The 18,232-nt window shown below is 46.9% G+C and overlaps 2 protein-coding genes across 2 annotated transcripts in view; one reads left to right on the top strand and one right to left on the bottom strand.

Moving 5' to 3' along the window:
• Window positions 1-999: 999 nt before the first annotated feature.
• Window positions 1,000-15,361, bottom strand: ZSWIM7 (zinc finger SWIM-type containing 7). The gene is made up of 5 exons (XM_044249200.1): window positions 15,203-15,361; window positions 12,248-12,269; window positions 7,303-7,405; window positions 2,986-3,090; window positions 1,000-1,481 (listed from the first exon to the last, which is right to left on the bottom strand). Exons 1-5 carry the CDS (start codon window positions 15,291-15,293, stop codon window positions 1,356-1,358), a joined length of 447 nt encoding a protein of 148 aa, XP_044105135.1. The 5' UTR covers window positions 15,294-15,361; the 3' UTR covers window positions 1,000-1,355.
• A 149-nt stretch (window positions 15,362-15,510) lies between these two features.
• TTC19 (tetratricopeptide repeat domain 19) overlaps window positions 15,511-18,232 on the top strand; it is a 31,577-nt gene continuing 28,855 nt past the window's right edge. Inside the window, exons 1-3 of the mRNA XM_044249199.1 lie at window positions 15,511-15,731; window positions 15,817-15,947; window positions 18,009-18,119. Coding sequence (XP_044105134.1) covers window positions 15,548-15,731; window positions 15,817-15,947; window positions 18,009-18,119 — 426 coding nt within the window. The 5' untranslated portion in view covers window positions 15,511-15,547. The remainder of the gene's footprint in view (window positions 15,732-15,816; window positions 15,948-18,008; window positions 18,120-18,232) is intronic.

Here is an 18,232-nt window from a genome sequence, read left to right as displayed (position 1 = left end):
TGCTGCACCCACATCCTTTCCTTTATTGTGAAGACTGCTTAAAAGGAGAAGTTCATACCCAGCTCAAGTTTCCCAAGGAGTCGAGTCTTGACAGGTTTTATCTGCAGCAACAAAGGGCTCTGCCCCCCCACCCCCACCATGTCACCTGCACCCTTTCCCCGCCGTGTGCTCGCCTGGCGCCGCACGTCTCCAGGGCCGGGCGTTCCCTGGGCTGTAAGATGTTTCTTCTGTTTGTTCGCAGCTGCATTTCCTTCTGCAGTAAACTCGGGAGAACGAGGACACTGCAGATTTACGAGCCCCCGCGGAGCCAGAGCGTTCGTGGCCCTCCAGGCTCCTGCTCCGGCTGGGAACAGCTTTGCTAAGTCTCCTGGCTGCACACGGTCTCATTTTCACCGTCACCGTCACAGCTCCTTCACTCTGTCCAGGTCCAATCGAGTCCCATTTCTCTCCTCTAAAACATGTCTCTTGGTAGTTCTCGGGCGTTTTTCTTCTTCAGACTGAAAGCCCCTAGCAGTTTCTGGGCTTCCTTCAGGGCGGGACGTTTAGCCCCTTCCTTCCTTTGGCCTGGTGCAGGGCTCTGCAGTGCAGGCAGAGCAAACCACCCCTTCCCTCGCCGACAGCACCGCCGTCTAATGTTACAGCCGGTGCACACTCCGGCCCGGCTCCGCAGACTGGCTGCAGCTCCCAGAAATGAGCGCTGTGGAGGCTTCTGGTGTGCCTGCGCTTCTCCATGTCTCTGCTCTGCTCTGCTTTGCTGCAGACAAACTTCTGGGTCCCGGGAAAGGGAGGAACACCCATCTAAACTTCACCTGACCAGTGTCGTCTACTCTTCTAGCCTCTTAAAAATTACTAGGATTTCAGGGACTTAAGAATCTTAACTGGGCACCCGGGACGCTCAGCCGGTGAAGTGTCTGCCTTCAGCTCAGGTCATGATCCTGGGGTCCTGGGATCGAGTCCCGAGTTGTGCTGCCTGCTCGCCGGCTTCTCCCTCTGCCTGCCACCCCCCCAGCTTGTGCCATCTCTCTCTTTCAAATAAATTTTTTTAAAAAAAATCTTAAAACATCTAACTGCAGGCAGGACATGGTATTTAGCTTTGTTTGGGTAAGAGGCTTGCTTCGGCTAGGAAACTGACCCACGAGGCTCAGATTTTTCAGGAGAAAATTGTAGAGCTTCAAAGCACACGCACATCCTGGCTTGCACCTCATAGTCTCTTGGCCGTGAGGGAACAGAGGCAGTGGCAAGAAGTCTCCAGAAGATCTATTTCATCCCCCTCCCTGTGAAGCTTGGTAGGTTAAATGTGATTCTGGGTGGGACTCCTGTTTTGAAAGATAATCATGTCTATAAGATAGCAGCGTCTATACCTTCTGTACTGCTTGTTTCTTCTTCATGAATAATAGGTCAGTCAGTTGCTTGTCAGAGACCTTTTGCTGTCGACAGGTTCCCATCACCTGACTAAGATAAATCGCCAGGAGATGCTTGCACTGGAACACAAGACACAAACCTGTTAGACACGGATGGGCAGGGCTGACGCTGACCAGGACCGCTTGCCGCACTTACTGGGAAGGGAGTGGGGCTCAGACGTTAAAGACTCGGTGCCTAAAAAGTGCAGCTGAGGGGGACACGATGTGTTCCTTCTAGAAATCCGAGGGGATAAAGGAAGTTTTACTTTGCCTGTTGTTTTGGGACTGGCACAGGGTTTATAACCCACAGTGAGAACCAAGACAGGCCCCTCCTCATCTTCCGCCCTGCTGCCTTCTTCCAGCCTTCAGAACACTCTTGACGGCGATGCTGAACATTCCCTGATCTGCTGTGTTGCTCGGTGCTTCTTGCAGATGAGCTCATTGAAATCTGTCCGCCAGCCCACGAGGACAGGCCTCAGCCCCATTCTGCCCATGCTCACAGTCTGTGGTCTGCTCCCTTCACTGCGTACTGCCCTGCGGGGGACGTGCTGGTGGGTGGTGGAACCCTCCCCTGTAGCAGCCTAGACACACCTCTGGGGACAAGCGGGACCTTCTGTCACAGAACACTCTCAGCTTCAAATACTGAAGGGGCCGGAAGTCTGATCCTGTCCCTTCTCCAGCAGAGCACACCTATGACACACCAGCTGTGAAGCTGGTCTTTTAATGACGAGATGCGCAGCCAGCCGCCCCCGTGCCCAGGATGTTTACCAGCTTAACTGTGAGAAAGAAAGGGGAAACGTGGAGCAGGTACTGTAATTTTCCCTGGCAGGTCTTACAAAATAGCTACCTGCTCTCAGGTGGGTAGTGCTTTCTCCTTGGAAATAAGGAGTTACGGGAGTATGTCTTGCTCCTGCTTGATATTCTGGGTGCCTGTGAAGTGGGCAAAAGTCTCCATGTGCTCTCCTGCCTCGCGTGCAAGGCCGGCGTGGCTCACTGCCAGGCCATCCGGACGAGCAGTGGAAAGGAACACCTCATAGCTGCAGCAGGGGACACACAGACTCGCTAACGACCAGTTGAGCTCCTGTTTATATTGGGCTAATTCCCCAGAGCCAGCTTTTGAGATTACCTTGTTGCCCTCCCCAAAGCTTCATCTGTGACCTTTTAAATAAAACATTGGGTAACGGATATAGATCTAAAAATGACACTACATCTCCCAAAGAGATGACTATTTGCAAGAAAGGACAATCAGCCATTTGTTTCAATACATGGTAAAAACTTCTGTTTTGGGGGCACCTGGGTGGCTCAGTGGGTTGAGCTGAGCGTCTGCCTTCTGCTCAGGTCATGATCTCTGGGTCCTGGGATGGAGCCCTGCACCGGGCTCCCCGCTCAGCATGGAGCCTGCTCCCCGCCCCCCACCCCCCGCCCTTCAACCCAGCTTGTGTGTGTGTGCGCGCTCTCTCTCTCCAATAAGTAAATAAAATCTTAAATAAAAAAAATTTTCTCTTTTGTACAACTCTTAAGCTACACGGTAAGGGCCAAGAACTTGCTAATCTGCCCAGAAAGAGAAGAGCCTTCCCCTTCTCACCAGCAGGCTGTCACTCTTCCGCAGCACTGAGAAGGCAAAGGCAGGACACGAGCAGTAATGACAAGAAGCCAGACACGTGTATGTTTTACCAGAACTTCCAAGTACCTAGAAGGAAAAGGACAGATGAAATCAGACTTGGAGAGGTGTGCCGGAAAACGGCTCCCTTCCCTTAAGTTTATCCATCTGAGGACTCCGGGTTGCCCTGCAAATCGTGCTGGGAACTGCAGTAACGTCTGACCCAAAAGGGGAGACCCCACTTCCCTGTGTGCAGACTCGGGGCTCTGCTGTATGAAGATAGAGCAAAACTGGAGTTTCAGACCAGCTAAACCTCCTGTATAAACGGCCTTAGTCCTCTCCCTAGCAGTTTAGAGAGCCAGCTCCATAGGCTGCCTGGAGAGAGGTAGAGGGACCCATCCCCTCCGAACTCTTTGCTGTTTCTTCACCTTTTGTATCTCACGGTAGGTGTGAGCTTTTCTAAAGCTTCTGCCACAAACCCAAACCAAGTGTGAAAACCAGTGAGCACTGCGGCAGGAAGACGGGTGTTCAAAAGGAAAGGGCTCTTAAAAAACATTTGAGAGCAGGGAGAACAAACAAAGCAAAGAATCTTGCAAAAGGGATGACTCAGCGGCCAGGGTGGAGGTCTCCGAAGAGGCAAGCCTGGAACTGCCTATTCACCCGGCAGGATGGAAGGAGAATGCAGATACTTGAGGGGCTGGTGAGAGGCCTAGTCCGGGAACAAACTACCTTGTTGGTAGTGGGGGGACAGAAGCAGACAGGCGTACAGGGAAATTATGATGTGTCTGTGGCTTGAATGGACAAACCTTCTGGAGAAATCGCTCGTGGACATCTCTCCACCTCTAAGCAGCCCAAACCAAAAATGTCCAGGGCCTGAGGTGTATCATCAGTATCCAAGGAAGTAGAAACATCCTAAGGAGTATTTTACCATGACCTGCCACTTAGGAATTTGCCCCATGGCTTTCAAATTAGTTTTAGGCTCTGAGATGGGGAGATTGAAATGAAAAGGCCAGCCCCCCCCCAAAAAAGAGTCAGCACTCCTGAAAATCTCCCCTCTTCCTCCCCAGCAAAGAATATAGCCACTGGGAAGGCCACGATGGAAGACCAGAGTTCCAGCGTTGTGTTTGTCAAAGTGATGACAGTCTGAAACCAGACTGTTTTCCACTTCATCCTGGGAAAAACCCAACAGCCAGCAGTGATGTGAACAATTCTTGGGTCTCCGAACCATTACCAATGGATAAAATGTTAGATTCCTTCCTTTCCTCTACCTCTTCTCTCTAGGTGTAAATTTAAGCAGGCATAAGCCTCTGGAATTCTATAATGACTTGAATCATTGTCCGGCTTCTTCCTGTGGGTCTCCAATCCTTCAGAATACTCTGGACTGTGCCGAACCGATGCCAGGCGACTTAGGGACGGTGGGGGGGGGGGGAGGGGGGAAGGTCTACAGTCGCTTCCTGGCCTGATCCTGTCAGGGGCTGGCTAAGACTAAAAGTACAATGTTCAACCGCCTGAGGCAGTAAACACCGTCCAGAGATAGTAAATTGTGAATTTGCTTCTTCCTTATCTAGCCATCGGCTGACTAACCAACCCAGTAATCAGCCAAAAATCTGAGTTAGAAAGGATTACAACTGGAAATTGACCTCAGGGATCATCTAACTCAGTGGCTTCAGCCTTCAATGGAAAAATGCCCTCCCCTCCCAGAACTGCCCCCGCTTCTGCCCCCACTTGTCCCATTCACAGTCTGCAAGGTTTATCCCCAGAAGGAGAGAGCTTTTAAAAAAGAAACATTTGGGTAATAGGAAACGGAAGCCGTGAGTAGACTCCTAGGAGCCTCCCTTGGGGGAAGTCGGCTGTGGTTCCAGCAGCTTCTAAGGAGTACGACCCACCTGGACGGTCGTCCGCTCACAAGCACAGTCTGTTTTACAGCTGCTGCCAGCCTCTCAGGAGCCGTTCCAGTGCTCAGCTGTATGATCTGTTGTGCCCTGTGCTCGGTGCCTCTGAGAGATCATACATTGCTGCCCTATTAAATACCAGCTGGCTGTGTGACCCGCTTTAGCGGGGAAGATGGGTATAGCCACCCGGAAACAACAGACTGGAACCGACCACATCCTCCTCCTCTCTGCTGTGAGACCCACAATACTCCAGAGAAGGGCTGCTGCGCTGATGCAGACCCCTGAGTAAAGATGTTCTGGAGTGGATGACAGTCAACTCAGAATGGATGGGAAGCAGGACTGAGACATACAGCTTTGTTTCTGGAAGCCTTTGACATTTGGGAGTCATGGTTGCCCCCTCCTAACTTAGGTTCTCCTGACTGATGCATCCCTCTCTCTAGGTGACCCCAGAAAGTCTACAGAGAAGCAACTCAGGTGACAAGAGCACAGTGACGACTCTGCTGTATCTGGAAGACAGTAACAGTAACAGTCCCATAGCGTGACCTACAGGAAGATGACCAGCTGGGGGGCGGGGGTCAGACAGTGTCTGACTCAACTTTTATCATCTCAGAGAACCTCTTACTAAAGCCAAATTTGGACTATCTTAACGTACGATGAGACCATTAAGGTTAATTTGAGAGTGTATATAAGAGTTCTACAGCCTCACTTAATTCAAAGTCCATGCTGAAAGTCACAGTACTAGGATGTTTGCGTTTTTATGACGAATAAAGCAATGTAATAGAATATAGGATGGGAATGATGAAAGTTAAACAAGTGGCAATCTTGGGAACAACAAAAAGTCAACAACAATTGAAATATTTCAAACAAAACCTTTTAAGATTTTAACTAATGACTAGATCTTAGAACTGGAGGGCAGTTAGAAGTCTGTTTGCACAGGTCAAGTGTTAATGCTAATACTGGAATGAAGACAAAAAAATCTGAAACTAAAAGATGTGGGAAAAACTCAAGGGCCCTTCTTGTTCCGGGTGTTTTAGCTCCCTAGAAACGCCAAATAAAAACACTAAGAGGTAAAATGGAAATACCTCATCAGGTACAATATCATTTAATAGCTTTATTAATCTGGGAGTTCGCCCTGACAAAATTCTAACAGGTAGCTTCTTTTACGTAAATGCAGTGTTAAGTCCGGCACTCAACATTAACTACCCCATTTTCCTGAATGAAGAAACGGATGAAGACTTTGCCAGATGGGTTAAGTTATGCTACAATGTGGAACAGCCCGCTAATTCACTAAGCAAAGGCACCTATTTGCCCAAGGAGGCTCTGCTCCCTCTAGGAATTAATGGACATGGTCTTAGCTCTGAGAAGTTCATTGTAAATAAACCAGAATCCAGATGCTGAAAAACTTCCTATTTCCTCGTTTTCAGCAAGACCTAGATGACATACTAGAGCTGATGGCGTCTTTACTCCTTCCAAGCCAGATACACACATACACAATTTTTAAAAATATTTTATTTTCAAGTAATCTCTATACCCAACATGGACCTTGAACCTACAACCCCGAGATCAAGAGTCATGCCCTCTACCAACTGAGCCAGCCAGGTGCCCCCAGACTCAAAATTTTTGGAGAACACTGCCCGTATTTTTATTTCATTCACAAGATTCCCCTCCCTCAATCCCACGACACTTACCCTTGTCTTATATAACTAGGCTGTGGTGCGGGGTAGTGGGAATGGGTTGGGGTGTGGCCCACTGTTCATAGATAGGCAGTGTGCAACAGCAGTTACAAACGCCAGCGGCCAGACATGAGTTTACTTTTTTGCATCTCAGTTTCCTGCAAGATAATACCTACTTGGGCTTGGAGGGTTGGGGAGGATTATCAACAACATATGGAAATCTGAGTCTCTCAGAGTCTGATAAGAGGCTATTACTTTACAGATCTACGCATATTAAATTCTAGAAGACAAAACTAAAGTCCAGGTAGACAATCTGCCTGGAGCATAGTCTGCCGGCAGCAGTTCTGAAAGAACACTGCTGGTAGATGAATCTGAGCATGCAGAAGGACCTCAAAATGCATTGTGGCTTTTGCTTGTAGGCAAGAGATAAGGAACAAGATGGAAGTGTCAACACAGCTTTTGGGAGAAAAGTGCCTGTTATCAAACACAAGGAAGCAAAACTCAACTCCAAGCCAGTAGACTTGAGAAAACAGCTGCTCCGTGTCATTGCCGATTTCATACATTGCTACCAGGTTGGGTTAGGAGGTCTTAGTTAGCTTATCTTCATTACTAACACACTGATTTTCTTAAGTTGGGTCATTTGCTTTTCAATAGCCAGGATATACTGGGATTTTTGAAAACATTTGGTCCTCAGGGGTGTTTCCTTGTTGACCTGATCCCCACCTCTAGATTTCTACCTGGTAAACACGCCTCCCACTAGGTGATGAGATTAAGGTGACGGACTGTCGGTCCACGAGGTCCAAAGCCTGGACGGCCGATGAGCCGAAGATGAACTTCAGCCTGGGAAACAGAGAGGTTTTCACGTTAGACGCCCACTCTCAGTCACCATAGGAACTTAACTCAAGGGATAACCTTTGGCATTTAAAAAAAAAACCCTCATTTTAATTTGGGAAAAAAAGACAATACAGCAAAAACCCATGTAATGTTAAACCCCCTAGAATGCTAACATGTTTATGGAAAAAGCCCCGTTTACACATCATACTGCTTCCTGCTCTTCCCAATTAACTTTCACCTGAGGCGACTGCACGCACTGGTTTCCTTCCTGTTAATGTTTTTCTATCGTATTTGACAAAGTACACTGAATATGTATACACAGCACATGCACATACATGCACCTGCGTGTGATCTTGTTTCATAAGTTTTAGAACACAAAAAGATATATTGTAGGCTTTTTTTGGCAACTTGGTTTTTCCTATTCAGTGTGCTTTTGAAAATGATGCATGTTGACATACGTATTTTTAAATTTAATTTCTGAATAACATTCCACTGTGTGTACATGTATTTTATTTTTTAAGTACGCTGATAGGCATTCTGTTTCTGTTCTACATTATAAATAATACTCAGTTATCCCTGTACATGTCCCTGATGCACTTAGGTGGGAATTCTTCCTGCTTATATTAGACTTCCTGAACCCTAGGATGTGTGCATTTTTCATCTTTTTTTTTTAAAAAAAAAGATTTTATTTATTTATTTGACAGAGAGAGATTACAAGTAGGCAGAGAGGCAGGTAGAGAGAGAAGGAGGAGGAAGCAGGCTCCCTGCTGAGCAGAGAGCCCGATGCGGGACTCGATCCCAGGACCCCGAGATCATGACCTGAGCCTAAGGCAGCGGCTTAACCCACTGAGCCACCCAGGCGCCCTCATCTTTTTTTTTTAAAAAAGATTTTATTTATTTATTCGACAGACAGAGATCACAATTAGGCAGAGAGGCAGGCAGAGAGAAAGGAAGGGAAGCAGGCTCTCTACTGAGCAGAGAGGCTGATGCGTCCCGCATCGTCCCAGGACCCTGGGATCATGACCTGAGCCGAAGGCAGAGACTTTAACCCACTGAGCCAGCCAGGTGCCCCCATTTTTCAGCTTTCATAGGTGTTGCTAATAGCTTTCCAACAGTGGGAACCACAGTCCCACCAGCACTTCATGAGTTCGAGTTTCCCCACATCCTAACCAATACGAGTATTATCAGACTTTCATGTTGAGCATCTGATGGGTAGTCATTTGTACTTTTTGTATTAGTAATAAAGGCTATCCACCTTTAAATGACAGATCAGAAAAAATCCCCCCAAAATGTGGGGAAATTCTTATGATAGGTGAGAAAGATTGGGTACAAAATTAGGTATTTAGAAACTCTCAATCATGTAAAAAAAATTTTTTTAAAAAAGATTATTTATGTGACAGAGAGACAGACAGCAAGAGAGGGAACACAAGCATGAGGAGTGGGAGAGGGAGAAACAGGCTTCCCGCTGAGCAGGGAGCCCCTGGTGGGGCTCCATCCCAGGACCCTGAGATTATGAGCCAAAGGCAGACGCTTAACAACTAAGCCACCCAGGGACCCCATGTTAGAATTTTTTTAAAGAAAATCCATGATCTCGGATGCCTGGGTGGCCCAGTTGGTTAGGCAGCTGTCTTCAGCTCAGGTCGTGATCCCAGCGTCCTGGGATCAAGTCCCACATAGCCTGCTTTTCTCTCTGCCTCTGCCTGCCTCTCTGTCTGCCTGTGCTCACTCTCTCTGACAAATAAATAAGTAAAATCTTAAAAAAAAATGTGTTTAAAAAAAATCCATGATCTCAAAATAAAACCTTAAAAAAAAAGGCAAACACAAACTGTAACAGTGATTATCACTGGGTGGTATGATTGTTGATGCTTTTCATGTTTTATCTTTTTTTTTTAAGATTTTTATTTATTTATTTGACAGAGAGAGATCACAAGTAGGCAGAGAGGCAGGCAGAGAGAGAGAGAGAGAGGAAAGCAGGCTCTCCGCTTAGCGGAGAGCCCGATGCGGGACTCGATCCCAGCACCCTGGGATCATGACCTGAACCAAAGGCAGCGGCTTAACTCACTGAGCCACCCAGGCGCCCCTGTTTTCTTTATCTTCCAAGAACTTTTTTTTTTTTTAGTATTTCATTTATTTGAGAGAGAAAGCATGAGTGAGAGGCAGAGGGAGAAGCAGGCTCCCTGCTGAGGAGGGAGCCTAATGCAGGATTCAATCCCAGGATCCTGAGATCCCAACCCAAGCCAAAGGCAGATGTTTAACTGACTGAGCCACCAGGTGCCCCAACCAAGAACCTTTTTTTTTTTTTAAATGAGCAGGAGTTATTTTTATAAACTGGAAAATAAAATGGATGAGTTGAAAATAGATAATGTTTTAAACAACTCATGTGATCTGACACAAAACATGTAGAGCTACTATCTTCAAGACTAAAATGTTCAAATTCTTCATTTTCCAACAATTTAGTCTCTTGATACAACAAATAGAATGAATTTAAATTTTTTTCATTAAAACATGAAGATTATCTATGGGCAAAGAAAAATAAAATTTGGTCATAACTTTATCAATTAATCACGATTAACTTTAAAAATGAACCGAGTAAGAATTTTTATGCCTGTCTTTGTAACTTTATAATTTATGGTGAACACCCTCCTGAGTATTTTTTTATTCACTCTTAATGGTTACAAAGAGTTCCACTATAGAGATGAATTATCTTGCTTCTCCCCAAACTCTGTGTTTAGATAATTAGAGCTTCTTAAATCTAATGTGAATCACTAGACTGTTTCCAGGTGGGTCTGTTTCTGTTTTTGCTACCATAAGCAATACTGGATGAATATACTCACTGTAAAATCTTGATGAACATGCAGGAGTACTTCCTTGGGATACACTCTTATAAATGGAATTTGTGAACCAAAGAACATGTGCATGTTTTAAAGCTCCATGACCTGTGGCCAGATTAGTTTCCAGTTGACACTTCTACCAGGAGGGTATCAATTACCCTTTTCTCCATGTTCTTGGCAACATCTGGGACATTCTTTTTTTTTTTTTTTTAAAAAGATTTTATTTATTTGAGAGGATGAGAGAGAGTGAGAGTGCATCTGTAGGAGGGAGGGGCAGAGGGAGAAGAAGGCTCCCTGCTCTGCAGAGAGCCCAATGTGGGGCTCCATCCCGGGAGACTGGAATCATGTCCTGAGCAGAAGGCAGACGCTTAACCCACTAAGCCACCCAGGCGCCCCCATCTGGGACATTCTTACCAACATCTTTTTTGTGGTAGCCAGTTTTAAAGATGGGAAGTTGTGTCATTATTTTAATTTGCATATTTATGATCACTAAGAAGATTTACCCTTTTCCCCAAAGTTTTTGCTAATTTACATTTTTATTATATTTGCCCATTTTCTTTGTTTTAAAAGTAATTTATTTTCTAATAATAATTGCTATAAAAATTTAGTAGAGAAATGTTAAAACCTTTTGTAAACCTAAATTCTCTTTTCTTTCCTCTAAAATCATCACTGGCATAGGTTGGTGTATATCTTTCTAAACTATTAAACATTAGGTATACAAATGCATACACAATTAAATGTTACTCATTCCTACGCAGGTTTCACTTTTTTGTTGTAGCTGTATTTTTGAACTTTGTATATGAGGGAAAATAATTTTTAATCTCTTTAATAAAAAAACCTTATTCTCTTGGATTTTAAACATTTCTATCATCTACAAATAATGGTAACTCTTTCCTTACAGATAGGCATGCTTCTAATTTCTTTTTCATGTGTCAGTATAACAACCACAACTACTAAAACAATGTTTTTTTGTTGTTGTTTTTTAAAGACTTATTTATTTATGAGAGAGAGTGCTCACACGTGAGCAGGATGAGGCACAGACGGAGAGGGAGACAAGCGGACTTCCCACCTAGTGGGGAGCCCAATGTGAGGCTCAATCCCAGGACCCCAGGATCATGATGCAATCTGAAATCAAGAGTCAGATGCTGAGCTAGGCAGCCCTACTTCAACAATGTTAAAAAAAAAGGGGGGGCGGGATAGGACAACACAAGAATACCTTGTATTGTCAAGAATGGTATTGGCTTTGGACAGATTTTTAACAATGCCAAGAAAACATTGTTCTTAGTAAGAGTACTTTTAAAAATAAAGAGTTGGTGGGGCACCTGGGTGGCTCAGTGGGTTGAGCCCCTGCCTTCGGTTCGGGTTGGGATCTCTGGGTCCTGGGATCGAGCCCTGCATTGGGCTCTCTGCTCACCGGTTTCCCCTTCTCTCTGCCTGCCTCTCTGTCTACTTATGACCTCTGTCAAATAAATAAATAAAATTTTTAAAAAATTTCTTAAAAATAAAGAGTTGGTATTGAAAGGATCTGGCTTTTAAAACACATTAATGGTGGGTGCCTGGGTGGCTCAGTTGGTTGGGTATCTGCCTTTGGCTCAGGTCATTGATCCCAGGGTCCTGGGACATCCCTCATTGGGCTCCTTGCTCAGCAAGGAGCCTGTCTGTCCCTCTGCCTGACTCTCCCCCAACTTGTGCACGATCTCTCGTACACAAGATAAATAAAATCTTAAGAACAAAACAAAACACAATGGTTGGGGCATCTGGGTGGCTCAGTTGGTTAAGCATTCGACTCCTGATTTTGGCTCAGTTCATGATGTCAGGGTGATGGGATCCAGCCCTTTGTCGGACTCTGGACCCAGTAAGGAGTCTGCTTGGGATTCTTTTTCTCTTTCTCTCTCTCTCTGCCCCTCCCCCAGCTTTCTAAATAAGTAAGTAAATAAATAAGAATCTTAAAAAAAAATTAAATAGAACATGTTAATGATTTAAAAATAAAACCAATTATAACAGGATATATACTTACGATAACAGATGCTCGTCAGGAACTGTAAAACATGAATAGGAAGAAAGTTAATCATGTTAAACCAGTGGCCATAGACACAAAAATCACTGAAAGTCTAAAACCAAAAAGATTTTTGTATAAGATGGTGAATTAAGTCTATGCATCTAATTTTACTCCTTCCAAATACCCCACTAAACAATAATAAAAGGATTTTTCTTTAAAAGCATAAGCTCCTCAGGATGAAAGGGCAGGCAGAAACAGCTAAGATATACTGGAAAATAATTTACAAGACCCGAGGAAACTGAATCCTAAGCTAGCAATGGAAAGAGCCAAACAATAAGCTCATTTATGCTCCAAAGTCCACTACCTTCCTTCCCCTAAAACCCTCAGAAATTTGTGACACCAGATAGCTTTGGAGGTGGAAATGAAGCTGGGGGCAGGGGGAGCGTGGCTAAAATAACACAAACTTTTAAAGTAAGTTTAAGGAGATAGAAGGTAGTGATATAATGCTTTCAGATGTCTGAAGAAATATTATTTCCAACATATAATTCAATATCTAGCCAAGCTATCATTTAAGGGTGAGGTTGGAAAAAATGTTTTAGACATGTAAAGCTTCAAAAAGTATACCTCATGTACTCTTCTTCAGGAAGGTACTAGAGAATGTGCTGTATAAAATAAGATAGTAAACCCAGAAAAAGAAAACTGTAGGTACACTAAACATACCGCTCAACACAGGCAAAGGAATTCCTAGGATAATAAGGGTGAAGGAAGATCGCAGGAAATTAGCTAGGAGGGCAGTCAGTCCCTATTAGAACAAGTCTAGGTTCTAGGAGAGATTTCCACAGGAGAATGAAACTCATACAGAACATCTTAGTCATCTGAACATATGCGATAGAGATTTATTTTTTTTTAAAGATTTTATCTATTTATTTGACAGAGAGAGAGATCACAAGTAGGCAGAGAGAGAGGGGGGAAGCAGGCTCCCCGCCAAGCAGAGAGCCCAATGCAGGGCCTGATCCCAGAACCCTGAGATCACGACCTGAGCCGAAGGCAGAGGCTTAACCTGAGCTACCCAGGTGCCCCTGCAGTAGAGATTTAGAATACGGGTAAAGAATTTGAGATTGAATTACATAGACAACTAAACTTAGACATAGACAACTAAAAAAAAAACCAGGGGGGTGAGGTGGAAGGGGAGGCATAGGGTGGCTGGATGATGGACATTGAGGAGGGTATGTGCTATGGTTGAGTGCTGTGAATTGCATTAAGACTGATGATTCAGGGGCACCTGGGTGGCTCAGTGGGTTAAGCCTCTGCCTTGGGCTCAGGTCATTATCTCAGGGTCCTGGAATTGAGCCCTGCATCAGGCTCTGCTCAGCAGGGAGGCTGCTTCCCTGCCCCCTCTCTCTGCCTCTCTGCCTACTTGTGATCTGTCAAATAAATAAATAAAAATATTTAAAAAAAAAAGACTGATGATTCACAGTCCTGTACCCCTGAAGCAAATAATACATTATACATATATATATATATATATTTTAAAAGATTATTTATTTATTTATTTATTTGAGAGAGAGAGTGAGAGAGAGCATGAGTGAGAGAAGGTCAGAGAGAGAGGCAGACTCCCCGTGGAGCTGGGAGCCCTATGCGGGACTCGATCCCCGTCCCGGGATCATGACCTGAGACGAAGGCAGTCGTCCAGCCAACTGAGCCACCCAGGCGTCCCTATACGTATATTTTTAAAAAAGAAAACTAAAACACATACAAACACAACAGGAAAGTAATTCTTGGGAAAATAAAAAGTTACACAGGAAAGGAAAAGTAAACATAGCTTCCCACGTGGCCCAGCTGTGATTTGCTATCACATCATCATACAAGCATAAACTCAGAATCTCAATATAAAAATATTATCACTGAAGGATAGGGGATCAGGAATAGTGTATCACTATGTACAACAAATATTTTAAAATAACAGGAGACGGTTCTGCTGGAAATAAACACGAATCAATGGCAGTGGTCCCTCTGCCTGAGCCATGAGCTAAGAGTGTTGCAGTGTATGGATTAACCCATCCAGACAGAGCCCAGTTTTGGCAACCACTGTTTCAGCTAACAAGACTTGTTTTCTTCCCCTATCCTTTTTGGGGATCTGAACATATTTGAATACGTGGCTGGCCTAATCTTTTAAACATATATATACGATGCTTGTGTCAGTATGGACTACTTTTCTCAATCCTTTAAACACGGGACCTCAAGATAAACCCTTTCAAAGTGCAGTCCTTTTAAAACAAAAGCCATCCAAGTGAAAAAGCGGCAGTTTTGAGGTCTGCACTATTAAGTGGCCGTTTTTTACAGTGATCGAGTATTTCTAACTGGTCGATGCGTTTTGATTAGAATTATCATCTAAAATCACCTGGGTGATTTTCGTAAGCAACAGTCACAGAGCATCCTCTGCTGGTCAGAGAAAAAAAAACAGGTACTCTCACAATATCCCTATTTACTGCAATCTTTGCGTATGCGTTTGCGTTTCGTGCTTCTGAAACATTTATCTGGCGTACACAGTGTACGCGAAGATTTTGAGGGGCGAGAAAAAGACTGCAGGCAAGCTTAAAAATTCAAAACTTCGCCTCCCCTCCCGTCCCTTGAGCCCTCCTGGTCCGAGGCCCCTTCTCGCGGGTCTCGCCGCAGCGCCCAGCCCATCTCTCCTTGGGGCCCCGCCCGCCTACTGGGACCACTGCCTGCTCTCTACACAAATCCGGCTTTCCTTTTCTTTCTTTCTTTTCTTTTTTTAATACGAACTGAGGTTTGGGAATAGAACCATAGGAGAAAAAAACCCGGAGAGGCCAGGACGAAGAGAGCAGAGAGCCGGGTCAGCGCTCCCAACCCGGCGCCCCGCAGGCCCAGCGAACTCCGCCCCTCGCCTCCCCAGGGGCCTGGCCAGGTCCACCGCCCACAGCGCAGCTACGCACGCCCTCCGGCCCGTACTTTGCGCGTTCTCCTGCACCGCCGTGGCCATTTCGCTCAGGAGCTCCTCGACGACAGCGGGCAACGTGGCTCCCGACAAGGCGACGGCCATCGCGTCCCAGGCACTTAGCCTCCCGGGAAAGCCCAGGAGGTGCGAGGCTCCGACGGCTCTAGGGAGAATTCCCGCCGTCGGCCGGGGGCGGGGCGAGGCTCAGGAACGTCGGCGCGCGTCACGCGCATGCGGGCAGCCACGACACCGCCTCCTCCCATCTCGCGGCCCGACCAATCCGGCGGGCGCTCGGCGTTGGGGGCGGGCCGTCCTGGGACCCGGCCGGGCCTGCAGTGCGCCGAGTACGCCGCGCTAGCATGTACCGGCTCCTGAGCCCGAGCCTGGGCCGAGGCCTCCTGCGGGCCGCGGGGCGGCGGTGCCGAACCTGCTCGGCGCGCCTGCTCCCGGGGCCCGCGGGGGGCCGGGCGCCTGAGGTGACGGTGCCGGCATTCCGAGTCGCGCCGCGCGGCGGAGGCCCGGGCCTGCTGCCGCTGCTGGCAGGTGAGGGGCGCGGGCCGGGCGGGGCCGGCCGGGCGGGGACCGGGGCGCAGGCCGGGCCCGGTGACCTCAGAGCCCCTTCCCGCAGCGCTCGCCTGGTTCTCGAGGCCCGCTGCGGCAGACGAGCAGGAGGAGCGGCAGGGAGCGGGCGGGGCCGCCGCCGAGGGCGCGGCGGACGAGACCGAGGCCGAGATCATCCAGCTGCTGAAGAGAGCCAAGGTGAGGCGGCCTTTGCGAGCAGGGCCCGTTCGTTGGCCCTGCGGGTACGCAGCGCTCGCTCCAGCTTCCCGAACGCTGGATGGGGGGCTCCGGGGGTAGAATTGCCCGGAATTCGATGGGTCATGGTTGGGTGTGGGGGGGCGGTGTTGGCATCTATCCAGGCTTGTCAGACTCCAGAGCCTGCAGTCAGACCGCTGCAGTCCCCAGTGCAGATGGAGGGGGCACCACGGGCATCGCTTTTTTATCTAAGCAAAATGAGCGGAAATGTAGTTGTTTTTATCAGGGAGCCAGCTGGACTGAAGAGGCTGGCGTCGAGAAGCGGGCACGTATGTGGCGTCCAGAAAATGCACCTGAGTGTTGCTTGTGCACAGTTGGGTTCTGTTCTTTCGCTAAAGCCTTCCTCTTCTCCACGTTCTTTTCTATTTTGTCGTCCTCAGGTTATCTCCTGTCTGCCATCGGGCTCGCTGCTGCCTCAGTGCTAACGACATCCAAATTTATATTCCCCTGCTGCAGTGTGCTACTGACATGCCCTCTCCAGTTCGAGGCCTCACCTGCCTCTCACACCTGACTGTTGATCTCAGAAGCCTCCCCAGCACGTTCCTTCACCATCTTCCCCTTGCCACTGTCTACCCAGTTTTTCCCTCTGGAAATCTCCTACTCAGTCTTAAAACTTGCCGGTACCTTATCACTGCCTCTCAGTACCCTTCCAGCCCAGCAACAGTTCCTCTTGCCACCAAATCCAGAGTATTTCTGGAATCCATCTGCCCTTTTCTCTGTGTCCTCTGCTCTCATCCTGGCCACATTGTCACAGCCTGCCGTCTGGTAGTTTTGCCTGCCCTGTTGCCACACTCTCCATGCAGCAGCGAGAAATGTAAACTGGGGGCCGCCTGGGTGGCTCCCTCCGTTAAGCCTCAAACTCCTGGTTTCACCTCAGGTCATGATCTCAGGACTGTGAGTTCGAACCCCACTTCCAGCTCCCTACTCCATGGGAAGTCTGCTTGAGGATCCCCCCCCACCTGCACACGCTCTAAAAATAAATCTTTAAAAAAATTTTAAGTCAAAAAACCAAAAATGTAAATTGGATCATACCACTTATTCGCCTAAACAATTTTGAGTGACTTCCCGCTGTATTTATGATAAAATCCAAACTTCTTTTTTTTTTTTTAAGATTTTTTTTTTTTTTTATTTGACAGAGAGAAATCACAAGTAGACGGAGAGGCAGGCAGAGAGAGAGAGAGGGAAGCAGGCTCCCTGCTGAGCAGAGAGCCCGATGCGGGACTCGATCCCAGGACCCTGAGATCATGACCTGAGCTGAAGGCAGCGGCTTAACCCACTGAGCCACCCAGGCGCCCCAAAATCCAAACTTCTTAACTGTGGCCTGCACGGCCCTGCCTGACCTACCCCACCCCTGCCCTGTCCACCCATTTAGCAATAATTCTCTGGCTCACCGGGTCTGTCCTTCACATGTGTTACCTTTTATCTCTTGAATGGTTCTGGAAAATCCTTCTCTTCAGCCTGCTGGGCCTTTGTTCATCCCCTGCTCTCTGGGTCATTTTCCCCCATGATTCCTGGTTGATTCTCATCCTTCCTGCCTTAGTATAACTATCACTTCCTTGGAGGGCTTCTCTGTCTCGCATTTAGAGGGGACCCCTTATTGTAATTCCCATTGCTTTTCTTCATAGTTTATATCATTAGTTATAATTAAGTTTATTTGTCCTGTAGGATTACCTTCAGTCTGTAGGAGGGGAAAAAAGATGCCAGACAAGCAACTTCCTTAGAAAACAGGGTGCAGTAAATTACTCACATTCCTGGTGTCTGCATTTGTTGGCCAGAACTTTGTCGTGTGGCTGCAGATACATAGCTGCAAAGGAAGAGGACCTCCCTGTCACCGTTGTAGACATAAAGCCTGGTGCACAGCTGGAATTCAGTACATATTTGACAAATGAGTGGATAGCTGTCTTCTGTGTATTGGGATGTATGGCAGTACCCACTTCTGTGTGGTAGCACATACATCTGCTTTCTTTACATTTCGTTTTCTATTCCTTTGTTTTCTTTTTTCAGTTGAGCATCATGAAAGATGAGCCAGAAGAGGCTGAGCTGATTTTACATGACGCTCTTCGTCTTGCCTATCAGAGTGATAACAAGAAGGCCATCACTTACACTTATGATTTGGTAACTCTTCTAACCAGTCTGAGCCACTGATGGTGAAGGGTGGATGTAAGGGAAGGGTTGTTCGCTCTCCTGATTTACCCTCCTGACCTTCAGGGTATTGTGAAGCTCTTTGG

This window comes from Neovison vison, chromosome 5 (assembly GCF_020171115.1).
Source record: "Neovison vison isolate M4711 chromosome 5, ASM_NN_V1, whole genome shotgun sequence".
Lineage (NCBI taxonomy): Eukaryota > Metazoa > Chordata > Mammalia > Carnivora > Mustelidae > Neogale > Neogale vison.
The sequence above is the reverse complement of the archived record's forward strand: the minus strand, read 5'-3'. Positions and strand labels throughout refer to the sequence as shown.

What these genes read in the sequence shown, in the direction of transcription:
- ZSWIM7 (XM_044249200.1), bottom strand. Translation starts at nt 15,293, where the DNA reads ATGGCCGTCGCCTTGTCGGGAGCCACGTTGCCCGCTGTCGTCGAGGAG. An exon ending in GGTGCAGGAGAACGCGCAAA is followed by an intron (nt 12,270 to 15,202) that starts GTACGGGCCGGA and finishes CATGTTTTACAG; the next exon opens with TTCCTGACGAGCATCTGTTA. An exon ending in GTGGGAGGCGTGTTTACCAG is followed by an intron (nt 3,091 to 7,302) that starts GTAGAAATCTAG and finishes TTTTCCTTCTAG; the next exon opens with GTACTTGGAAGTTCTGGTAA.